Raw genomic sequence first — 25767 nt, 5'->3', positions numbered from 1 at the left:
GATACGCATGGCTTTCTGGGCTGCAAGCGCACACTGAAGCTGTCTCATGTTCATTTTCTCATCGACCAACACCCCCAAGTCCTCCGCAGGGCTGCTCTGAATCTCTTCTCTGCCCAGCCTGTAGCTGTGCCTGGGATTGCTCCAACCCAGGTGTAGAACCTTGCACTTGGCATGGTTAAACCTCATGAGGTTGGCATCAGCCCACCTCACAAGTGTGTCAAAAAAAAAATAAAAAATCACGAAGGCAGTCCCCCACTACCACAAATTATGCAGTTGAGTTTCCCACATTTGGGGAAATCGCAGGGGTCAGCACACTCAGGGTGCAAGGGGTGAGCCTCGCCCTGGGAAAACCACCTGCTTGATCATGGTGTCTCCCCTGCCAGGTAAGTAGCCCTTCTTGTATACTGGCACTGTAGTTACACATTTTATGTTGATTGCTGAGAAAATATTGATCAAAGGTGTCATCGAGAGTCAAAAAGACTTTGTTTAGACTTCAAGATGAATCAGAATTCAGTTGTGCATTTCTCTGCTTACTTTTATAAAATGACAACATAATTTATCTTGATTTTTTTATTTCCTGTGAAAAACCATGGAATGCTAGTAAAGAATATTTGAAGTTTTCTGAGGTAATTCACCTGATTATAGCTGGAGAAAATCTATTAAGGGAGGATGATGCAAACTGTCAGAATGAAGCAGTTGGAGAGGAGATATGACTGGCAGCAATTATGTATCAAGTGGAAATAGTGTGAAAGGCAGAAAAATAGGCAAAACTTTTCCAGGTTTGAAGATCAATATCAGTTTTGGTGATTTTTCATTGAATATCTAGCTCATATTAGAGGAAAAAATAAAAGCAATGAGGAGACAATAGAGTGTCATTCTTCAGCCCAAATACAACTGGAAGTAATGTTTACATATTATTTGTAGCATTTACTGTTTGTTCTTAAGTAAGGTGCACTATACTTCAAGGCCAGTGATGAACAGCAGATAGCCATCAACTAGACTGTGATTATTTGCAATGTGTTCATAATTTTTGACAGATCAAGAATTATTTCCTAAAAAGACAGACAGGGATACATTACTTTTGGTTATTCTGATTTTGCAGTCTGCTTTTAGGCAGTTTTAGACAATAGGAAATAATTATTTACTGACTTTTTTAGGGGGCATGTAGTTTGCTGAGTTCTTGTTTTCTAAAAATTGACCTTAAAAGGTGAAATCCCTGCCTCTCAGCTGTGACTCACTGGTTTGGCGACAGTATCTCCCAGTGCCCAGCACAACCATCTGGCTTTGCTCTGACTAGTGTGTTCCTAGGCCTAAATATTAAGGTGCAGCCAAGCCCTTAAATATTAGCAACTGGACAGGGTGGATGGGAAACATTTAGGTACAAGCAAGGGCTTAGACCATGACTGAAAGCACAGTGTTGATGCAGCCTTAAATGCCATGTTCATTAAGTCCTGCATATTGTAAATTATAAAATCTCATCAATTCCTTAGGAAACAGAAGAAAAGGAAGTCACTGCCAAAAAAACAAACAACACATCTGTACTGTATGTGCACAAAGCGCATAGACTGCCTTAGATACACCTACTAACATCACATTTGGAGGGCTTTTTTATATAATCTTTTTTTGGCTGTAGCTGTGAGGAAGATGGACATCATGGTTTTAGGAAAGTGATGGCTTTTGAAAGCTGAGTGCTTTGCTTAGGGGTGATAGTTTGCACTGACCTGGGCCTCTGTCTCCTTTTTGAAACCTGATAACCTCAGCTGTGTTTGTGTTGCCTTTCTCAGTCGTCCCTTCACATCCAATCTCAGCCTCCCCTTCCCTTCCTCCAAAGAGAAATATCCATTTTGCTTTCCCTTACTTTGATGGAAAGTTCTACACAGATGAAAGTATGTAAGTAAGTAGCTTAAACACATCTGTCATCAGCATATACAATGTTTAAGCAGAGCTGCAAAAGATATCAAAGAATTTTACTTGGTCTTGAAAAGTGACAGTTACAGAGATGCCAGCTGCTTTGCAGTCATTGGAAAGCTTATCTCCAGAATCATTTTCTGCTTTTTTGCAGAACAGAGTTGACATCTGAAAGACATGTCTGTGGCACAACAGTCTCTGCAGAGCTGCACTGAAATCTTTTTTGTCACCACAATGACAAAGTATAATAAAGCAATAATGATACTGATCCAAGAGCATCACAAACACAAAGTCATGAAAAGAAATGCTACCAAAAGCTTTTGGCATTTTTTTCTCTCTGTGTTGTGGCTCCAGGCTTACAAAGGCTTGTGCACATAAAGAACAAAGCACAGAGGGACTGTTCAAGTACCTCAAGTAAAACACTGACTAGATCTTTCAGGCCTGAGACTTTCAGTTCAGGCTATCTGTACATTAATTTCCCTAATACATATATATTATATAATCTGTGTTATATATAGCAGTTGCCACTTAAAGGAATGATTTGCAACATGAAATGTATTTTATTCTAAAAATATGTATTGTTCTTGCATTTGGTACAAGTGTATCAGAGATCTGGTTCATTCTTTTTCTTTAATTTAAAGTCATTGAATTTAGTATCATTCAGTTCAATGCACTGAAAAAGCTTCAGATGTGATATCACTTGTGAAGGCCTCAATATTAGAATCGGAAATGCTGAGCCTGCCTCAGTCTCTCATGTAAGTGTCTGAAATTTCAGAGTTGTTGTACTGAGAGTTTCAACAGTTCCCTGGAAGGAAAAGCACAAGGTGATGGGAGTGACTGCTTCTGTGTCACCTCTTTTTGACTGTGCCTTCAGATGCCATTATTCTTTGATGCAGTTATGTGAAATAGAATGTGTTGCGTGTTTGGTGTTTGGGACCGGCACAGATCAGGCCATGTGAGCCCCTTTACAGTGAAAGAATCCCTAGTTTACTACTCAGAGAGTTCTGCCTAAATTGAAGGATGGGATCAGAGGTGTATGTGGTATCCCAGAGGTACGGTGCAAACACATGTAGAGATCCTTCAAAACAAATCAACAAGTTGCTCTTCAAAAAAATCTCTCCCACCTGTAGCAGTACATCCTAGGACAACTGGTGTGACTAAACAGTAATATATGCCAAAGGTTTAGTTCAGGACAGAAAATTAATTTTCAACTCTTCTTCCAATAAAGCTGTTAATAGTAAAGCTGATAACTATTCCAGACACAGTGACATATACTCCTTAGGCCCCTGGGCCTGGCTTTCCACATCTTTGGCACTGAATATGCTTCCCCTCTCTATTCCCTTAAGAATCTTAAATTTACTGGACTCTGGCTCTGAGTCCCTTATTGTAAGAAGAGACAAATACCAGTGTTCCTTATTCAGCCCAAACGAGTTTTCATTCAAAGTGGATTGTGTAAGTGTTCAGCAGGAAATGTTCTATCTCCTTTCCTACCTGCTTTGACGAGGACTGAAAGAAGTGACATCTCACAAATGCTTTCAGGGACATCCAATTTAGCAGCTACTAAGATGAATGAGATAGGTCATATCTCATAATGCAATTGTTTAAAAGTAGCAGAGAGCTGTCATTGCATCTATTGCCATGGTCTGTGAGGCTACCTCTACAGTCATTAGCAGCTAAAACATTTTTCTGATAAAACCTTTAGATTCTGGAAGAGAACAGCATGATATTGTGCTGATGCACAATGGCTGGATCTGGACTGGCTGTATGTTTCCTGATACTTTCAAAGGAGACAAAGATTGCTATTCATAATTATTTCTAATGAAACAAGAACAGAAGTCTTCAAAGACCTGAGAAAGAGCTTTTTCATTACCCAATGATGGAAACTAAGACTCAGATCTTTCTGGCTTCTCAAATGTTGTCAAAATTCTCAGCAGTCATGTGCTGAGGAGGAATGAACATGTAAAGGTGATCAAATACATCTGTTTTAATTCCCTAAAGCTGTAAATAGTCTCTTGGTTGTATCACAGATTTATCTATTTCAGAAGAAAAATTAATTTTTAAAAGACTGAGACTAGCTGTTTTTTCTGCCTATCAGAATGGTTACATTATAGGTCTCTATAAGGGATAAGATTTCCAAAGCAAGTAGTGCTTTTTATATTCCTATTTGGTGAGTTTGCAACTTGAGACAACATACAGAGAACTGTTTACAGAGCAGTTGCTTTTTCAAAAAAAAAACAACAAAAAACTATGCCTCTTCCAAGCAGAATCAAAAAAATGAAGCAAAAAAAACCTGAGGCAAAGAAATATCTGAACAAAAAAGTTACAGATTTCTGTGTATGTCATTAGGGACAGTCTTCTACAACATTGCTTTTCCAACCTGATTTTGTCTTCTGAAATGCTAAACTCAGAACTAACTAAATGAAAGCATTAATAATTTGATCTTCTATCTCTGCAATATATTTTTATTTCTGTGGACTGTTTTCAGAAATGTCAGAGTCTTCTCTGTTAATACAAATGATCATGCATCAGTAAAAACATGCAATTCAGTATGACTTTGTTCTCCAATTAGAATTGGAAGGTCTGCTTTGAAATATAGCTGAATGAACTAAAGAAGGTAGGAAATGCAATTGTAGGCTGCGGCATCTCTGTTGTATTTCAAGGTCCTGTTTTAAGATTCTCTCATGAAAATAAACAGTCCATATCTAAGTTTTAAATGTTGCATTTGTGTGACATTGTATAACAACACCTCACCTGTAGCAAGACAGTCGGTGCAAAAAAATATACTTTAAAACCACTAGTTCTTCCCAACTCTAACATAGGAACTAACATCGATCTATATATTATGTCATATACAATACCTGTAAGATATTACTCTCTATATACAATATATATAATATTTAAACTTCAAAGAACTTTATATATATTGGCTATGACACTGAAGAGGTCTTCTTTACTGAAACTTGCAAATGTGTTATGTGTATAGCAACTTTTTTATTAGAAATTTCATTTAAAGTCTATGGTCTCTAAGTTCACTTGGAAGGCTCAGGGAGAGTATATTGGGTGGACACACAAATTTCTGCAGGTGCAACAGAATAAATGACATTTTAAATTCTTTTAGCTAAGAGTTACTTTATTAAAATATGCTTTCCTTATTTAAAAGATCAGGTTGAGAGTTTGTATGGGTGGAAAGGGCATGCCCAAAACTTAGGAACACAAGCAATGCTCAGGGTTACATGTAAAAGAAGTAAGTATTTGTACTGGCCAAGCCCCATGCCTGGACGCCAGTGTTATAAACATTTCTCCCAAGTGCATTTTCTTTTTACACAAAAAAATGTTCAGTCTTTGGAAGGCACGTTGGGTTGCTGTCATCATTTATCTAGTTAAAAGCTGTTATTCTGTGAATAAGGAATTCAGAGAACAGCAGAGCTCTTCAACATCATTGTAGCAGTTTGTTATGAGGATGCACCATACCTTGGAAATAAGTGTTGATCATGCAGACCAGAGGTGACCATGCACTTTGTCTGAACGTTTCTGATCAGTATGTGTTTAGAAAAAACAGTATTTTGCCACTTTTTTTTTTTTTCCCTAATGATAAAACATCTTAATCTCTAAATTCTGCCAAGGAAACCTGAATGGCCTGAAAATGTATTGGTCACAGAAGCTAACAAAAGAGTCAGAACATGATATTAGAAAAAGGCACTGCAAAATAACTTTAATCCCCTCTCCTCCTGGAGCTGAAATTCTATGAAATGAGAGGGATTAAAGAGTACAGTGGCATGTTGTTAAGTGCTAGCCATTTCACTGCAGTGGCCATTTGTCAGACATTTCTGGTACAAGTATCTAAGGCAGTGGCACTGCAAACTTGTTTTAGAAGGGTGGATTTAAGTATCACTTTATGACTACATGTAAGAGGTCTGCTACCACTACAAAGTTATCCAGTATTTCATGTCTGTTTCATCTCTATGAGGTGTACAAAGCTGCATTTAACAATATTTTAATAATTGCCACATAAATACTTTATTAAAAGCAAGCTTTGACACTGGTTCAGTAAGTTTGCGCATCTTCAGAAAAAGTAGTGTTATCTAAGTAACTATGAATATTAAGATACGACATTCAGAGATGCAATCTGATATGAAATGGTATCAAAGCTCTACAATGAATTATATTGCAGTTACAATATTCTAATGTCCTGGGTTTTGTTACATCATTAAATATGTTTATTTAATAAAACATTAAAAATTAAAGATACTTTATGGAAGAAAACAACATTTTATGTTCCAAAATAGACTGCTGTCTAGGGTTGTTCTGATATTTTTACATGAACAAATAAAACGTTCTTGAGGCACTACACATATTTCTTTCAATGTGTAAGATGTTATGCAAATATTTCTGAAATTACATCAGATATGATATTCCATGTGAAGATGGGTCATGCAAAATCTTCCATCTATAGTCCTGACCTTCCTATGAGGGGAGACCCTTTGCAATTGAAAACTGACACCTCAGAAACACTTATAATGAATTTTCCTATGCAGGAGAAAACATAACTGCCTTGATTGATGTGGGAGGCTCTAAGACTGAGGCTATAAAAAAAGTTTAAGTATTTCTGTGAATGAACTCTAATTTATTAGGTAATTTTTTTCTGCATTGTGTATATTTGAGAACGTTGTGCATGGTATCAAAAAAGCAGTGTATATTCTTTGCCATAGCTGGTAGCTCTAAGGTAATTTGCCCTGGTGCCCCAGTAGGATAAAGAATGAGCTACTGATTTGAATTTACAAAGAATTCTTTAAGTCACACTTATGGTTGAATTTACCACAGGGGCTGCTCTCATGGGGGTAGATGTACCTCAGTTGATTTAACCATAACTTGTGGCTAATATGGAGGTCATCGCTGGATAGGTAAAAAAGAGTGCACTTTTTCTACCACCAGATTATATTTCAAAGGTATACTTGTAAAGAAAAAAAATTGTAAAGAAAAAAGAATCAGATTTATTAAATCCAGTTTGTTTATGATTTACAGTAAAATTGTTTTTTAAAGGCCACTTAATCCATGAAGATGATGCTTAGCAATTTAAATTGTAGCATATTTAATAAATCAGGACTCAGTCTTCTGCACCTTGGCTGATCATGGAAGTGTTTCTGTCTCCCTGTCACAAACTTGTCCCAATATTTAGGGGTAGGTAAAAGTATATTTCACATCAGAGGAACATTTCTTCTTTCTCTGTATTTGTGTTTGTAACATCGAGATAATACATGCAAATATATGTGAAATAATGTCAGGAACAGATATGTAAGTATTTTCTTTTGGAAAAATGTGTCACATTTTTGTTAAACATTAATGTAAATAATGTATGGGAAACACTTGGGAGCTGCTGATCAAAATACCTTTCTGTTGATAACTTGATTTAGTAGATGAGACAAAAAGCTTTTCCCCTTGAAGCTGTTGGCTTAAGTAAGCTCAAGGTGAGTGCTATCTTAGAGAAGGCTCCAAAGAAATGAGTGATTTCATCTCCTGTAGAACTCCCACGCCATCAAGTTCAACATGTCCCTGCTAGAAATGTCTGTATTCCTAACAGTCTCGGCAAAGTGATGAAAAATGGCATGAGCTTGATTACATACTGTTCCTTTCCAAATACAACCAAATCTTAAGCTCAAGAAAGAGGACTGCAAATACCTTATCTATTTACTTTAGAAGGTACACTTTCTGAAAGCACTCCATAACTAAATAAACTGTATTTCCCCATATTAATAACTTCAAAATATGCATTTTCAACCTTACAATTCACAAAAGAAAGCAAAGATGCAGAAATAATTCCACCAACTAAATAATTCCAGGAAGGCAGCAGGTTTATCCCATAAATACTATTAAGGATAGCATTTAATTAAACAGTATTTAATTAGGCAGCATAGAGCTGTTTTCTAATAAACACCATAAAGGTTGTATAATTAAATATTTTATTAGAAATAAGTATTAGCATTTAGTTATTTCCCCTTTCCATTCATGATGCACCAATTTATACCGCTACTTCTTTTGCTAGTTAGGTATCTAAGGAGAAGGGTGTTTCTGTACATTTGGGATTCAGTCCTTGTATTCAAAGAAAGGCAAGATTTCTTCTGTTTTTCTGTGGATGCGCACTGGATTTAAGGGCTTTACAGTTCCCTTTAGCTCTTACACTCATCTTTCTTTAAAGTAGCAGATGGAAATGATGATGTGCCATCAGTCTCACCACTGTGCCTAATGTTGTAAGTCATATAAAATAAGGAACAAATCTTTTGGCCCTGTTTTCATTCCTTGATAATACAACAGGACTTCAGGGCCTTGGGTCAACTGGTTCAGGGCTCAGGAGCCCAAGTAGTGCTCTTGTCCCTCCTGCCAGTCACAATCAATGACAATGGCTATATCAGAAAAATCTCACTAATTAATTCCTGGCTCTGTGACTGGTGTCAGTGTAAGAATTTGGGGGGGTTTGACCACGGGTCAGTCTAAATGGCACCAGGCCTGCTGGAGGCAGATGGGTACATCTGTCCCAAAGGGGAAAAGGATTCTAACCCAGGACCTAGCAGGGCTGATAGAAAGGGCTTTAAACTAGGCTTGAAGGGGGAAGATGGTAACACCAGGCTCACTAGAAATGAGCCACAGGGTAGCATGCTACTGTTGGAGTCCAGATCCACAGGGTAACTTAAATGCATTTATGCCAATGCCAGCAGCATGAGTAACAAACACGAGTAGCTGGAAGTCATTGTGCAGCAGGGAAATCATGACATAATCACCATCACAGAAACATGATGGAATGATTGGAGTGATGCAATGGATGGCTACAGGCTCTCCAGAAGGGATAGGCAAGGAAAAAGAGGTGGCAAGGTTGCATTTTATATCAGGCAGTGCATCAAGTGCCTAAAACTTAGTATTGTGAGTGAGAAGGATGAATACGGGTGAAGACCAGGGGGAAGGCTGACCAAGCAGATATCCTGGCAGGAGTCTGTTATAGACCACCCAGCCAAGGTGAAGCTACAGATGACATGTTCTTCAAACAACTGGGAGAAGTTTCATGATCGCTTGCCCTTTTCTTGTGGGGAACTTCAGACTGTCTGCTGAAAGTACAATACAGCAAGGAAGAAACAATCCAGGAGGTTCTTGGAGGGTGTGTAAGATAATTTCCTAAACCAGCGGGTTAGTGAGCCAACTAGGGGAGATGCCTGGCTAGATCAGTTCGCAAATAGAGAAGGACTGGTGGGTGATGTGATGGCTGGAGGCCATCTTGGGGAAAGTGATCAAAAAATGATTGAACTTTCAATCCTTGGAGAAGTCAAGAAGGTCAGCAAAACCTCCACTTCAGATTTTTGGAGGGCTGACTTTGACCTGTTTACGATGCTAATCTGGTTGGCAGAATTCCGTGGAAAACATTACCGAAGGACAAAAGGGTCCAGGAAGGCTGGACACTCTTCAAGAATGAAATCCTTAAAGTGGAAGAGCAGGCAGTCTCTATGTGTGGAAAATCAAACCGGCAGGGAAGACCAGCCTGGCTGAACACGAAGATATTGCTGGAACTCAGGAAAATAAAGAGAATTTATCACCTGTGAAAGAAGGGACAGTCACCTCATGAAAAGTTCAAGGATGTTGTTAGGCTATGTAGACAGAAAGTTAGAAAGGTGAATTCATAGATGGAACTAAATCTGGCCACTGCCATAAAAGATTATAAAAGTACTTTTACAGATCTATTGGCAATAAAAGGAGGGCCAAAGAGAACCTTCCTTTATTGGATATCAGGGGAAACCTGGTGACTGAGGATGAGGAAAAGGCTAAAGCACTTAATGCTGCTTTTGCTTCGGTCTTTAATAGTCACACCAGCCACTGGGATCAGGCCCAGTCAGCACGTGTTCATGAAGGGCAGGTCCTGCTTGACCAACCTGATCTCCTTGTATGATAAGGTGACTCGCCTGGTTGATGAGGGCAAGGCTGTGGACATTGTCTGTTTGGACTTGTGTAAAGCATTTGACACTATCTACCACAGTGTTTTCCTTAAGAAACTGGCTGCTTATGTCCTGGATAGGTGGATTCCTTGCTGGGTTGGAAACAGGCTGGGTGGCCAAGCCTAACAGATGGTTCTAAAAGGTATCACATCTAGTTGGTGACCAGTCGCTAGTGATGTTCCTCAGGGCTCGGTGTTAGAGCCAGTGTTGCTTAGTATCTTTACTGATGATATGGATGAGGGGATTGAATACAGTCTCAGTAAATTTGCAGATGAGACCAAGTTGGGTGGGATCAACCCAAGCTGGGCTGATCTTCTTGAAGGAAAGAAGGCTCCACAGAGGGATCTGGACAGGCTGGATTGATGGGCTGTGGCAAATGGTGTGAGGTTCAACAAGGCTCAGTGCTGGGTCCTGCATTTGGGCCACAATAACCCCATGCAATGCTACAAGCTTGGGGAACAGTGGCTGTAAAACTGCTTGGTGGAAAAGGCCCTGGGGCTGCTGATTGATGGCTGCTGAACATGAGCCAGCTTGTGCCCAGGCAACCATTGGATATTAAGAAAAATTTCTTCACAGAGGGGGTGATCAGGCATTCAGCCAGGTAACTGAAATCACCATCCCTGGAAATGTTCAAAAAATGTGTGATATGGTTTAGTGGTAGTCTTAGCAGTCCTGGGGTAATAGACTTGATGATCTTAAAGGTCTTTTCCAACCTAGTTGATTCTATGATTCTATTGTTCTATGATTCTATGACTGAGTAGTGTGACCTAAAGAGAAATAATAGCATCTCCCTAGTGTACCAGCCCCATATAAGACCGAGTGTTGATGTCTTCTGAAGGAATTTCTGTGGTCCTGTTCACTGTCTTGTAGAACAAGAGCTGCCTTACAGCCACAGACTGGCTCCTTCTGATTCCTCATAGTTTTAATTCACTACACTTTTCAGCTTTCTACTCTCATCCCTCGATGCTTGAACTCGGGAAAATGACCATTAAACATGAGTATTTTAGACTTAGTACAAAATTCTCATTTGAAATGAGGAGCTATAGGTTAGGAATTCCCTGCACACTGCTTAGCTGCAATTTCAGAGCATGATTAATTTCTCAGTGCAAATCATCAGGCAGAAACCCACAGGGGTTCCTCAGTTGTGCTTAAAGCAGAAGATTGAAACAGAGGAGTGCTCATTCATAGATGAGATTGTAATTTTACTAGTGAGTTACACATGCAAATTTTTTCTCCTTATCAAGACCTACCACTTACATTTATTTATATGTGGTTTTCTATTCCTTTCAGAGGCTGAAGTCTGAGTATCGGGATCTCTAAGAATATGCTGTATACAACCAGAAAAACAATTTGCAACAGAGAGGAATGAATAGAAATGCAGAGCTTTTTCACAAAACTTCATTGCCAGAGCATTGCCTTACCCTCCCTCGCATTGCTGCCAACCTCTCAGCAGCAGCCACACGAACCGAGACACATGAAACATTTGCAGCCAGTAATACCTGATGATAACCTTGACTATGACATACACCATTATTACCGCTCCTTAAAGCGGGAGAGATCCGCGGGCGCAGCGCGCCCGGGCCCTGCAGGCAGCGGAAGCGGACGACCACTCAGTTTCTCTGACGCTCTGCCCATTGGGAATCCTGCTTCCCGCCCTTGCCAGGGTGTGACCCTACTTCTCTCCCTCCTACTCTCCCTCCTTTTCTCCTTCCCTCTTCACAGTTCTCAGCCGTCTCGCTGACCAGCCCCGTCAGACGCTCAACGCCACCGCCAGGTGGCGCCCCACCACCGCTCTTGGCGCGGAGCCTCGGGAGGGGCCGGGAGCGGGTCAGGGAGCAGGAGCAGGTTCTGGACCAGAAGCGAGTCTGGAAGCGGATGCGGCTCTGGGAGCAGAGCCCCCCCCAGGGAAGAAACAGTTTAATAAAGGCAATGAAGGCGGACCCGCCACCTCCCGCTGGGCGCCGAGATGCAGGGATCCAGGCATGGGAATGCGGTGCGCAGCCTGAAGTACCCCAAACAGCGTGTCCTTGTTAGTGCTATATATATCATCGTCATCATTATTAAAGTCTATGAATCCAGTTAGTGGTGACTCGCGGCCCGACGGCAACAGTGGCCCGTGAGTGCCAGTGTGTCAGCAGCGTGTTTGTGCCGGGGATACTGAGCCCCACGGATTTAATGGGGGGGGGGGGGGGAGGGGTACGGCTTTTCCCCGCCACCATGGTCACCCTGCCCTGCTGCGGGGCGCCCTGGAGACGCCGTCCCGGTGGGAGCTCCGCGCCTCGCCGCTGCTGCTCGCAGGGTGCGCGGATGCGGGTCAGGGGCTGGGGTGAGGGGTGTGCCACGGCCGCGCTCCACTCCTCTCCCGACGTCCGAATCCTTGCCGGCTGCGAGTGTGTGTGTGCGCGCGGAGAGGGGAGGAGGGAGGAAGTGGGGTGGTGGTGGTAGTGGCTAGGGGGGTGGAGGGGGGGAGATTATTGGCAATGGGCGGGAGAGAAAGAGACGACTCCTGTTTCCTTTTCTTTCTGCCAGCGCAATCTCGGCTCATTTTCTCTAAGCAATACAAGTTCACGGACGAGCCACCTAGCCAGCCCTCCTCTCCCGTCATGGACCTCCCAGGTAAAAACGCCGTTCTCCTCCCCGCTGGCTGGTCATTTCTCAAAATACCATTTTAAATAACAGCAATAATAAGATGCGGGGTTAGGGCAGCAGTAGAGATGCCTCGGGGAAGTGTAGGGGGGGATCTCCCAGGAGCGAGACCTCAGAGTGTTCTGGTGAGCGGGGAAAACTGAGATGCAACTTCCCAGGGAGACGACGGGTGAGGTTTTGCCTCTTGTGATGTGCATGCTGCCAGGGTGGGAGTCGAGGGGTGCTAAGCCGCTTCCTTCCGGAGGGTTTAGGAGGCAGCGGGGTAACCTAGCCTGGGGAACAAGAGGTTGGGAAGTACAAGCCGGTACGCGAGCGCAGCACCTCCAAGCAGGAAGGAGGGCGGCGGAGGCTCCCAAAGCCCGGTCAGAGCAGCGCTACGGCGAAGGCGAGGGCTGCGGGAGCCCAGGACCACACGAACCCTGGGAAGGGATAGTGGGGCAGCTCCTACGAGGGGGAGAGGGAGCATCACCAGTAATAATAATGATGATGATAAAATCGCCTTTTGTAATGGCTGGGCGTTAGAAGAGAGACATAAACCCGCCTCGCAGATGTAGTAAAAAGTGGGGCTGTGGGAACGAGCCGGATTTTGGAGGCTCCCTCGGCTGTGAGGTGAAAAGGGACCGCCCGAGAAGCCCGCAGACTGATCCACCGTGGGTTCAGGACGAAACCTGACGCGGTGCCCCCTCCTCCCGGCTTAAAGCACGGGTGGGGCTGCGGGGCTTCCCGGTGCCAGGGGACGGGAGAGAGAGAAGACACGAGAAGGCGCTGAGCAGCGAGGTCTCTCCCAGAGAGACCTGTTGGGCCGACGAGAGGCTGCCGGGCTGCGTGGTGCCCGGCTCCTGCACGCCCGCCCCTCTGCTTCACCGCCGCCTTTGCCCTTGCCAGGCTGCTGCGCGCCGCCCGCCCTTTGAGGAGGCTCCTTCGTCCCGCGCGGCGGCGGAGGAGGAGGAGGAAGAGAGAAGGAGGAGGAGGCAGAGGAGGAGAAGGGGAGGAAGGCGCGGCCCTAGCCGCCGGTGCCCAGCCACCGTCCCGCAGAGCGCTGGCCGCCGGGCGCCGCGGCGGCAGCAGGCGCGCAGCCCCCTCCGCTTCCCCGCGGCTGCCCGCATGGCGGCGGCGAGCCGGAGCGGCGGCGGCCGGGCGCTGGGCATGGGCCGGCGGCGGCGGGGGGCGCTGCTGGGGCCGACGGGAGGCTGCTCCTGCTGCCTGGCGGCGGCGCTGCCACTGCTGCTACTGCTGCTGCCCGCCGGGTGCCCGGTGCGGGCGCAGAACGACACAGAGCCCATCGTCCTGGAGGGGAAGTGCCTGGTGGTGTGCGACTCTAGTCCCTCGGCCGACGGCGCCATCACCTCCTCCCTGGGGATCTCGGTGCGCTCCGGCAGCGCCAAGGTGGCCTTCTCGGCCACCCGCAGCACCAACCACGAGCCCTCGGAGATGAGCAACCGCACCATGACCATCTACTTCGACCAGGTCAGCCGACGCCCGCTTTGTCTTCTCCGCCCCACGCTCCGCGCCGCCGCCCCTAGCCTCCCTGCGCGGCCATTCCCGCCCCTGCACGCGGACTTTAGTTTCTGCTCACCTTTCATCTTTTAATCCTGACCCACCCGCTCAATAGCATTTTTTTACAGCTCAACTCCCCAGAAAGAGTTCGGGAAGTTCTTTTAGGTGGCTGCGGGGCATTTGGGTGTGTTGTGGGTGGAAGGGCGACGCCGGCTTTTTGTCCGGTCCCATCGCTACTACTGAGAGGGCTTTAACGTGCGAGTTTGTGCCTCGGGCGCTTGTGGGGGCTTTTAGCAGCCGAGGGTTGCTCCAGGCAGTCAAGGATGACCCGGGGAGAGGGTGCGCACTCCCCCTGTCCCTATCGGTGCTCCGTCTGAGATGTTTATTTTCAGGGCGAGGAGAGGACAGAGATTTACCGACGGGGAGCTGCCGGGGCTGCCTGTTCCAAGCGCACTTGGCAATGTTACAGCACCTCTCAGGGGGAGGGAGGGCTGAGGAAGAAGAGGGTGTTCCCCGCCTTATCAAACGAGGCGAACACTGTCCCCGGTGGGTTGTAAATGAATGGTGTTACCCTGCACGCGGTACGTCGGTTAGGGAAGCGGACAGCCCGAGCTGCTGGTCCTGCCCCTTTCTTGCTTCAGTGCTTGCTTCCCGGAGCCCGTGCCCCGGTGTACCGCTTGACTTTTGCGACGAAATTCACTTTTTTTTCTGCCGCCTCTTACTCCTGATTTAGTACTGCGGAGTCAGCCAAAATTAGCGCACGCAGACTTGTTTTCTCTGCTTTTGTTTTCATCTGTCTGTCCGTCTATCATTCATCTGTCTACCTGTTCCTTCTAATGAGTTTGCACAGCTATTCCTTACAAGCTGTCATTAAGTCAGATCAGTAGAGGAAAAAAACAACCAAAACCAAACAACCAAGAGTTTGCTTCATGTGTAGCGTATTTTAGACGCTTTATTCAGCAGTGTTCAGTTCTCAGGAGTTCTCAGGCGTCCCTCCCTCGGTGCTCCCGCAATAACGGATTTCTTTCTTGGGACGAAAGCGTCGGGATTTGCGGAGGGATTGTTTTTTGTTTCCTCCCGCTTTGTATTTTGATCCATTAAACCAAAGGCTGTAGCCCGCTTAGCCGAGCACGCCTGGGGCGCTTCGGAGAGGACCGGCGCGGCAGAGCAGCCAGCTTTGGCTCATCCCTCGCTCTACGGGCCTGCGGGGTTTTCTCCCCTTGTTAGCCGTGCCTATTGAGCCAAACCAGGCTGGTGCCTGTAAAGGGAGGGAGCGATAAGCCTTTGCCGGATTCCCGTCAGTGTCCGGCTCGGCAGTCTGCGGGGCAGGATGCGGTCGCTGCTCTCAAGCAAGGCTTCGCAATGTGCCAAAGGGCTCAACTCTTTTTTCTTGCGTTCAAAAGACACTCAAATATATGACAAATTAAGACTGTTGTCGGGGAGGAGGAGGAGGCCCACCCCAGCCGCCTGAGGATGCGGGGCAGGCGGCACAGCTCTCCGGAGGGGCAGAGAGGCACGAGCTGGCAGACGTTGCTGTTGCGGACCATTCTGTCTCCTCCATCAGTGATCTCATTAGGGCGATTTTCTATACACTGCTGAATTCGAGGACAGGTTCGATTTCAGTAAAGCTAGATAAAAAACATACGTTTGCATTATGAGTTGATGAGTTTAAAGGTTTTTTGTCCTTGCTTCTTTCTCCTCCCTCTTTTCCTTCCTTCCACTCCCCTCCCTTCTCCCGCTTCTGCCACCTTTGTTTTATTAACAGTGCAGTGTGGACATTTGCACTTCACCTAGCAGGCTTTGGAGACCATTATTGCATAACTGAATCGTTTTATGAACTGTGATGCTTTTTAAATGCCTCTGTAATTTGGCTGCTTTCCCCTGCAGTGCACTTTTAATTGTGCTGCAAATACTATCTCAACTAGGCTTTATATCGGTCATGAGCTCATGTAAGATGTACACTGGTGGTTTTCTAAGGTGAGGTCTGATTTCTCTTTCTCTCTCTCTCCTTTTTTTGTTTTGTTTGTTTACTTTCCAGGTGTTAGTTAATATTGGCAACCATTTTGATCTTGCTTCCAGTATATTTGTAGCACCAAGAAAAGGGATATATAGTTTCAGTTTCCACGTGGTCAAGGTCTATAACAGACAAACCATCCAGGTGGGTTCTGATCTAAAGAAGATGCTGTGTTTCTTTTTTTCTACTTTTCTTTTTCCTCTTTCAAATGCTCGTTTCTAGAGACTGAGGTGCATTTACAAACCAGCAAGTGAAGAATGAGACTGTAGGTTATTTTAGTTAAAGGGGCCTGCATGCATGACAGAAATCATGCATTGCCTTAGCTTAATTCGACCCTGTTTCTAACCTGCACAAAAGCTTAGTGATGTGTACAAGGTATAAAAGTCATTGAGAGTATTGAGAAAACTCAGATTCTCTGTCTTTGCACTTTTTAGGTAAGTTTAATGCAAAACGGCTACCCAGTGATTTCAGCTTTTGCAGGGGATCAGGACGTCACCAGAGAAGCAGCCAGCAATGGGGTCTTGCTCCACATGGAAAGAGAAGACAAAGTGCATCTCAAACTGGAAAGGGGTAACCTCATGGGAGGGTGGAAATATTCAACCTTTTCTGGCTTCTTAGTCTTTCCACTATAAAAGAAGGCCAAATAGGCAGCAGATCTATGAGCCGGAGGAAGGATTCAGTCGTTAATGACACCCTGATCTTGGCAGCACATGACAATATTTCCAGTCACCCCGTCAGACTGTCATGGTAGAAGAATGATAACCTCCTAAACTCCAACATTTGCTTTGAATATTGACAATTCCTCGGGAACCTGCGCCTCTAATTAGTTTTAGACGACAGTGATCTTTAGGAGAAATGAAATTATCGACCTGAGCAATTTGTACCTGTGATTGTAAAGTCAATTTCGGATTTTATTGCTGGGATCGTTGACTTTCTTATTATTTTTAAATTTTTCCCCTCTTTCATTTTTTCCTCTTTTTTTTTTCTCTTGTCGTTGTCCCAGTGAGACAAATAACTTGGACCACACAATCACTTTGTCAAAGGCTCAGTCCAGAGCCAGAAGAATGAAGTGTTCAGCCCAATGAGGTGTTCTTTCCATACTTTATTTCTCCGTGTTGTATAGCCTTAAGGGAAAAAAAAAAAGAAAAAAAAAGAAAAAAAAAAGAAAAAAAAAAAGAAAAAAAGCTTCTGTTTCAGTCCTGTATTTTTCTGGGGGAGGGGGATTCTGGACATTACTGTGTCAAGAAGTGCTTTATCAAGTGAAGCAAAATTTGCACGATTGGAACCTTATTGGTTTTGTGTTGTTCGTATTTTTCATCGACATTCTTTTTCCTGATTTTTGTTTGTGTGTGCTAAAAATGTAAGCTAGATTGATCAATAAGACAAAAGAAAGCACATATATACCCTGTAGCTCTAGGTGAAGCTAACCAGTGAACAATTTTGTCTGCACTTTCCAGCTGATCTTTATAGACCTATTTAGAGAAAGGAGCGAGAGAGCTACATGATCCTTCAATTACAATCTGGAAACCGGTAAAGGAACTGACATTTCTGAATTGTCCTGACATTTCTAGAAGCAACAAAGGAGGCTTTGAATATCTTCTCTGACCATACCCTAAAATATATCCTTTCTTTGCATTACTGGGCATATCTTGGGTGGTTTTATCCGACATTTATTTGATGTATTTGTCCACTAATGCTTGAGTACACATTGTGGGAGCACGGAGAGCGGGCAGAGCAAACTCTTCCTCTTCCAAGTTAAATAAAATCATCTCCACTTGACCTGTCCGTGGCAAGTATCGGAGGAGCTGACGCTAGCATCTTTGACAGCCTTTGGGAGAGGGCCTCAGAGGATCAGCAAAAGCACCAGAAGCTGCATGGGTGCCTTGCATTTGTTAGCCGTGTGTGCTCTTCCCAGTACAAATGGCCTCAGAGTTCTGGGGGTGGACCAGTGTTGGTATTGGAGGTTAGAAAAACTTATTACCGCAATTCACAAGAAGTAAAATATCAGGCCAACATCAGTTGCATCATTTTGCCTCACTCTTAATAAACAGACCCCGTTTTTTCACTTTTTTTTATGAAGGTTGGTGTATTAGTGTGCTGAGGGAAACCTTGCTTGCGGACATCCAGAAAGAATGTTTATATAATTTTATATTTATTAATTTTTAACTTCATTTATTTAATTTTGAATAATTCATCTTGCTATTAATCCAAGGATGGATGTGTATAAGAATTTATTTTTGTCAAATATACTCCTCTGCCACAAATATAATGCAAAAGCATTTGCAGCAAATCGGTGGTAGCTATGTTGTATTTCAAAATTATGGTGGACATGTCATTTTCATTGTAAATTTATCATTAAAGGGGCAAAGTCAATTAAAGTCATATATTCTTAAAAAAAAACCCTTATCTGTGTTGCTTATGATACCTCAGATGACTAAACCATAAGGCAATATAATATTTCATATTTTCATGTATTTTCAACATTGATGCTGTTTGTTTGCTTTGGTATTTTACTTTGCTGGCTACTGAATTAATGGGCTTCAGGTTTGTTTTTAATGGGTTATATTTTCTAGTTCCCTTTTCGCATTGGCATGACTGCAGTGTTTCTATTTGCTAAAATACCACAGGACTACGTTTAAATATATGAAATAAAACCTGAGTCAGCAGCAACCTTCTACTAAATACAAAAATACAATTAAAACAGTCGTCTTAATGCTAGATATTGTAAAACTACTTTTATATCTTAATTTTTCGTGTTTAAAACTTGATCATGTCTCTCAAGGAAATAAGACACTGAGGTGGGTTCAAGGTCCCAGCTTTTCAGTTTCTGTTCCATTTCCTTAGTCTTATTTTGAAATTCTGCCTACCATAATCACTTTCAGTTGTCCCATTTATCTCAGTTCGTCTGGTTTAATAAGGCAGTGGTATACTATTTCTTGCTCTCTCCTAAGTTAAATGAAGCCAATGTCAGGATTTTCCTTGAACATATTCTTGGAAATTTCTTAAGCCACTTAAGCTGCAGAATCTCAATAACCTGCTTCATATATTCAAAGTCAATAATTTTGACCATGGTTATTTTATAAAGCTAAATATATTTATACAATGACGAATCTTCTGAATTTGAAGAGGGTCTCTAATGTACTGCCTCTCTTCCTCTTCTACTGATGTGTCCTTCATGATAAGCTATAGTGTTAGTCATGTTATATAAACAGTTAAATGGAATCCCCTTCTTTTTATAAAATCCTCCTAAATCTAATAAATTCCCTTTAAATTTGATAAATTTCCTTCTTTTTCTATTCCTTGCAATATTCATTCATTTTTCTTTTTACTTAATTTCGTATCTGAGTTTGCGAAGGTGCAACCTACTTGTTATTGGAAACAGTAGATATTTTGGTATACAGATAAGGTGTGAATATCATGATGTATTTTATGTTATAAGGGGAAAATGTGCAATAGCAGACTGAAGAATGCAACGAGAAATACTAGGTGAGACCACTTAAAGGAGCCTGACCGAACATTATGAGCAGGCTTGTCTAAAATAAGTTATATAAATAAATTGATTGGGTAACATTTGGAGTTGGTGTAAATTTAATGTTGAAGTTCACCATGAGACTTAATAAGCTTAAAACACATATGGTAGTGAAGTAGGCCAATAGCACAATAATGGTTCTGGTTCCTGTGGGAGTAATAACAATATTCTTCCCAACAACTTTCAGATTTTCTCATAAGCTGCTGTTTAACATGATCATAAGATATTCCTATGAAAACACTTGTCTGTTTGACTGTTTCCCTTCCAGGAAATAATCTTCACCTGGATGTTTTTGGGAACCAGTGCTTTCATGTTTCTTTATCATACTTTTGTCAGGGTAGAACCAGGACCTGTATTAGGAATGATAAATGCTCATCATATATTTATTGCCTTCCTCTTGTTTTTTGAGGTTTATATCCATAGTTAGAACACTGTCTTGCAAACCCCTGTGTGCTCTCACATCACCCTGAGTGGTGATGGATGTGCAGTGTCTCTCATTATCGGTCAGCATCTTGCAATCTGAATCTGTTTGGGTGGGAGAAGAGAGATGCAGAACTAGGAAGTTGTTTAGAATTTACGTTGTATTTGTTGACTCTGTCTTTTTTAACTTCTAAAAAGAAATTTTTGGTTTTGTTGACCAAATTTATGTCTCGGAATATCTGCCAAAGTAGATAGGCTAAAAGGGATTGCTTACTGATGGAGTTGCTTGGAAATAGCTGAAAGTGGTTTCATGTCCTTGTAACGTGACATTCATTTCTGGACTAGGCAGGGTCACAGGTAGTGTTGTTTAAAAATAGCTGTTATAATTAATAGTCTGCTTTAGTCCAGGATAGATTTCTAGTGTTAAGAAGTACTCAAAAAATCAGTGTCATTAACATACTTTTTAATTTTCATGGGTAATGACTGTCAGCTAAAGTCCATTAAACAGTTATACATAATGAAAGGAAAAAAAAATCGCTCACATATTTTTATTTATTGTTGAAAGGCCAGGGAATGTCTGAGGCAATGCATAGCTTCTAGATGTGGAAGCACACACTGTCTTGAACAACTGTTCCAGGATCATGTTTGATGAGATGTGTCATGCCCATTTTTAATCATGGTGGTAAATAACAATGATTTATTGTAAAATACCCATTTTCTTAATGGAGCAGATTCTTTTATTTGACTTGTCTTCCTCCGTCAGAATGCTCAAAACAGAACTTTATGATTCCTCGCCACCTCTTAACTAGGTCACATTAACAGGTTATAAATTCCTGAGGATTACTGATATTCATCGTGGCTGTTGTTAGACACAGACTAGGTGGCTGGGCAGATGATAGGCAAACCTTTTGATCAGCTGCTTAATCTTCAGCTCCCTAGTAAAATAAATACATTGTTATTTCAATGAAAAGGCTAATCCTGCTTGGTTTACCTACTTCAGTAAAGTCCATTCCTGTAGAGAGGAGGAGCTTATGAAAAATATCAATAGTATTTGTCCTGGATCATAGTGTTTGGAATTTGGGCATGATCTACAATTACGTTTACTTTGAAAATAAGTGTCAATTAGCTCAAACCTTTAGTTAACAAAAAAATAATTCTTCAGTTTAAATGTCTTTCAACACATCGTAATTCTGATGATTTGATCAAAATCCTACAAATATAACTTGAATACATGTTTGAAATCCATTCTCAAAACAGTAATGTTTACAGTCTTATCCACCACAATGATGATTTTTTTTTTCTTATTAGCCATTATCAATAAAATCCAAGAAACACTAATTGCATTTTATACTATTTGAGTGTAATAATGAAAATGCATTTCACATACCAAGTATGTCTAACATACCCCATTTCTTCCTAGGTAATATACATTAAAGTATTTTCTACATCCCTTTTGCTACTCATCAGCAAAACAGAGTTGCCTAGCTTGCTGGGTTTCTGCAGATCACGTACCACTGATAATATAAGTAATGGCCTAGCAAGACACGGAGAAGCAAATAATGAGTACTATTATGAATTCTGCATTGAAAAAAAAAGAATTATCTATCTGCATCAACAGAAATTCAGGTCATACTGACCAGTGTTCCAAAACTCAGGAAATATTAAAGATAAGTTTTTTAACTAATGTTACCAACTGATACTACTTCCATTGTTATAATGAAGTGTTATTTTTACTATGGGAATCTAAAAAATAATTATTCTTTTTCTGATGTCAGCTATATTAAAAGACTTTTATTCAGAGTGTTAATATAATGACTCAACAGAAACATAAGTTCATCAATTAGTATTTATTAGGTAACTCTCATCACAACTGATACATTTTAGTTAATTGAAACTATGTATTTGAAATGCTTTTATTTATCTGTGTGCAAATATACACACAAGTGAATACATGAATAATAAATATGTGTACATGCACATAAAACATTTTCGCTGGGAATGGATGAACAGAGAGCTGACTTTTTCATATATAGTTTGGCTTTCCTTTCTCCGAAGCATTACCCTGACAAGTCAGTTGTTATTTCATCTATTGCCATTCTACACCTAAAATGTTCGTCTTTGCTTACATTCAAAAGTACACAGAGTAATAGCAAATGACATTATGTATTTCAGTGCTGAGAGATGCCCCATCTTAGGTAATATTAGAGTAAAGTGAAGCATGGAGTTATTAATAAACAGTTTCATTACCTCAAGTTCTGTTGAAAGCTTTTGTGATGAGTGAACCTATAGTGCTGTGTGGGAATTGTTTCAAAACATCTTATAGGAAGACACACCAGACTGGAGCTTCAGTTTGTCCTTCTAGTGACGCTGGATGGGAAACCTGCAATATGTATTATAACTGCAAGAGAAAATATGTCCCTATATTTAATTGTTTAGCAGCAATAATCTTTAAACGCTGATTTAATTTTGGTTGTGGAACTGCTTTCTGTACAGAGATGCATTATACTGTCACATTTCAGAACTAAGAATAACAGTGACTTCAGTGGACAAAGGATGAGGGGTTTTCCAACTTTTTATTTGCTTACTAGGAGAAATAACCTATCAGAGAACTTACGTTGCTTCTACAGGCTTTTATACCAGAGAAAATATGTAAGAAATTATTTTAAAAGAATCTTTCAGGTTCTCTTTAATTATTTATTGTTACCAATAGCAGAATTTTCACAGCACTGTTATTAATAATATGACTAGGAGTGGTTTAGGATGGAGTTTAAATGGATATAGCTAGATGCTCTAACAGCTGGCTTCTTCCTTATCCTAAATTATCTGGAGAATGTTCTCATTCTACTTTATACTCTCTCTAGATACAACTGTTCCTTAACTTGACTGCCTGGTAGAACTGGTCTTCTGTATTTACTTCACCTGGTTAGGGAAAACATCAATTTTTCTTTGCAATGGTTTCTGTTGTTTTCTTATACTATATGGATTGTGCTAAAACCATCCAGTATAGCAAAGGAGATTCCCACTGAACTTGCCTCTCTGAGACACTTTCATTTCTCTTGCCCCCTCTTACTTACATTCATATTTGAAGACTTATAATATTGATTTTTTAAGAGTATTTTTTGAAATAATGCTTTTCCAACTGTATGAAACTTAGTTCATGACAGCTTTAGTTGGCTGCTTACAAGTTATCTCATCCCTCAGTTCTGCAGCCAGAACTCCCCAACTGGAGAAAAGTCTAATTAAGAAAAAAAAAAATCTAAGAAAAAAATAAAAATCTAAATAAAAAATAAATTAAAAAAAAGAAAAAGGAAATTGGTCTGTATACAAATCAGTGATTTCTGGTAAATGTTTTGATCCCATTCAGTCTGTTCATCTCAGAGAGCATGATTGGCATCACCAAGTGGCTTGGCTCTTCTCTGTTTTCTTTAATCCATTTAAAATATCCTTATGAACAGGGATCCTAGGAATCTCCCCCTTTTTTTTTTTTCTCTTGCAGCCTGTTTAGAAAATACAGAACCTTGTGTATAGGTGTTAGGCTATTGGACAAAAGTGTGAAACCGGATTTTCAAGTACCCAAGTGACTTTTTGACATGAACACCTTGCAAGAAAGAACTGTCTGGAGGAATCAGAGAGGAAGGGAAGAGAGCCTCCTACAAAACAGAAACGTTGCTAGCTGTTCTTTATGCACATACCAGCCTCAACATACATGTGTGAACCATGGCTATAAGTGGCAAACATTTGTATGTAAATTTCTCTATTTCCCAGCGTTCTTTGATGCAGTTAACAAAATCACATGAAAATGTGTATGCAGTTTAGGTGGGATTAAACATGCACATATGATAAATAATTGTACCAAACTGTTTATAAGGACAGTGGCTCAGTACAGGTATATTACACAGTGTATTCCACTAAAGTATGGAATGATGCACTATGTAACAAATATATAGGCTATTCCTGAGCAAACTTTATAAAATTTGAGAGATACTAGAGTCAGAGATCAGATCACAGTTAATACAGTTCAGACCACTGGACACATTATACAAAGGGAGATAAACATTTTGGTATTTCTCCCTTTGCCTTTGTCAAGAAGTAGCTCACCTTCCAAAAACAAAAATGGAACCCGCATGCATTTCCTGTCACATGCTTTTTACCTGTGCTACTGTTTTTCTGAGCCTGGTAGGTTATGTGTGAACTAAATGACTGAAAGTTGATTTGAAAGTGTACTTTAGCATGTTAAACTTGTAAGTGGTAGGCTTTCTTACCATACTACTGACTGTGAGGTTTACTGTAAATAAGGCTCGGGATACCTGTTGGGCATAGGCTGCACTGCTGTACTCTATTCATGCCCAAGGCAGCCGAGTGCAGTGAAAATCAACTTCAGGCAACATTTAATTGGCATGGTGAGGTACAGACTCAGTATCTCAAGGTGCTGGAATCAGCACTCTGGTGCTGGACCAAAGATTGCAAATCAGTGTATACTTTCTAGTAAACAATATATGTGGTGAATGAATCTGGACTGGAAAAGAAATGCCTAGATATATAGCTGCACAATAATATAGTTTTAATGATCTATTTAAAAAATCTCCATAGGCTCTTGGGCAACTTATTTTCCTCTAGTGAATTTACTCCCCAGCATCATTGCCTTTCCTCTGCTGGGAATTCAAAACTGGGCAAGATACTCCAGGTGTGGTCATAAATGCCAAATACAGAGAATCTTCATTTGCTGGCTGCACTCTTGCTAATACATCCAACTATGTAATGGACGTTTATTGCCTCAAGGCTACACTGCTGATTGATGTTCAACTTGTTACCCCAGGATCTTTCTTTTTCTTTTCTTTTTTTTTTCTTTTTTCCTTTTTTTTTTTTTTTTTTCCTGCAGAATATAGTTCTGTTCAGTTAGCCCCAGACAATACTGGTGGATGCGGATATTTTATCACAGGTTTAGGACTTCCCACTTGCCTTTGTTGAAGTTCATGAGTTTCTGTCAGCCTGCTCTGTCAAAGCCCACTGAACAGCAGTCCTGTTGTTTAGCATATCAATTTCTTCCTCTAAATTTGGTTTCATCCACAGACTTGCTGAAGATGTGTTTTGCCCTGTCATCCAGGTAGCTAATGAAGATATTAAATGGTATCAGCTCTAGTACACACCTGTGAGGAAAGACTCTAGTAACCATCTGGCTGCTCATTAACACTACTACATAAACTGCTACTCATTAACACTTTGAGGCTCCTTATCCAACAAGTTTTCTATCGATCTTGTAGTCACTGCATCCAGTCCGTATCTCTTTAGCTTGGCTACAAATATGCAATGGGAGACCATGTCAAAAGTCATTATAAAGTCAAGGTAAACAGCATTCCCTGTCCATGATGCCAGTCATCAGAGAAGGGAATTCAGGTTGGTCAAGCATGATTTTCCCTTTTTAAATCCATTGTGGTTGTTCCCATTCATCTCCTTGTCATTCATGCGCCTATAAATGACATCCATATGCAGTTTTTCTCCATAATCTTCCAGGAGACTGAAATGAGGCTGACCAGACTCTAATATTCTAAATCCTCTTTCTCACTGTTGTTGAAGAGTGATGAGACACTTTCCATTCTCCAGTTCCTCTAGTCCCTAGTGACCTCTCCTGATCACCCAGTTTTTGAAAGGTGACTTTGGCCAAGCTCTGTCACTGACGCAGATGTAGCTCATGTGGTTTCATGAACTGCTGTATATAAGCAATTTATTTGCTTAACCAATATTTCCCTACCATAGGCAGTACTTCAGCCTGCTAGACTCTT

At 41.5% G+C, this 25767-nt stretch overlaps 1 protein-coding gene and 1 non-coding gene across 4 annotated transcripts; one reads left to right on the top strand and one right to left on the bottom strand.

Moving 5' to 3' along the window:
- Window positions 1-227: 227 nt before the first annotated feature.
- On the bottom strand, window positions 228-391 carry LOC133267396 (U1 spliceosomal RNA). Its single transcript, XR_009742761.1, has one exon. It is a non-coding gene; the product is annotated as a U1 spliceosomal RNA (small nuclear RNA).
- Window positions 392-11736: 11345 nt separating this feature from the next.
- Window positions 11737-17677, top strand: CBLN2 (cerebellin 2 precursor). 3 transcript variants are annotated; one of them, XR_009742603.1, is made up of 6 exons: window positions 11770-11910; window positions 12411-12497; window positions 13413-13994; window positions 16063-16182; window positions 16473-17124; window positions 17496-17677. XR_009742603.1 is itself a non-coding variant. In XM_061448890.1 (5 exons), exons 1-5 carry the CDS (start codon window positions 11757-11759, stop codon window positions 16668-16670), a joined length of 837 nt encoding a protein of 278 aa, XP_061304874.1. In that variant the 5' UTR covers window positions 11737-11756; the 3' UTR covers window positions 16671-17677. The 3 variants fall into 3 exon arrangements, 2 of the variants coding, with proteins under 2 accessions (XP_061304874.1, XP_061304872.1); XM_061448890.1 differs by having other exon boundaries at window positions 11737-11910; window positions 13717-13994; window positions 16473-17677; XM_061448888.1 differs by having other exon boundaries at window positions 16473-17677.
- Window positions 17678-25767: the final 8090 nt, after the last annotated feature.

The sequence above is a fragment of the Pezoporus flaviventris genome, unplaced genomic scaffold (genome assembly GCF_033815535.1).
Source record: "Pezoporus flaviventris isolate CSIRO_AGI_PZ_B2104156 unplaced genomic scaffold, CSIRO_AGI_Pfla_v1 ptg000007l, whole genome shotgun sequence".
Taxonomy (NCBI): Eukaryota; Metazoa; Chordata; class Aves; order Psittaciformes; family Psittacidae; genus Pezoporus; species Pezoporus flaviventris.
This window is presented reverse-complemented; position numbering and strand designations above follow the sequence as displayed.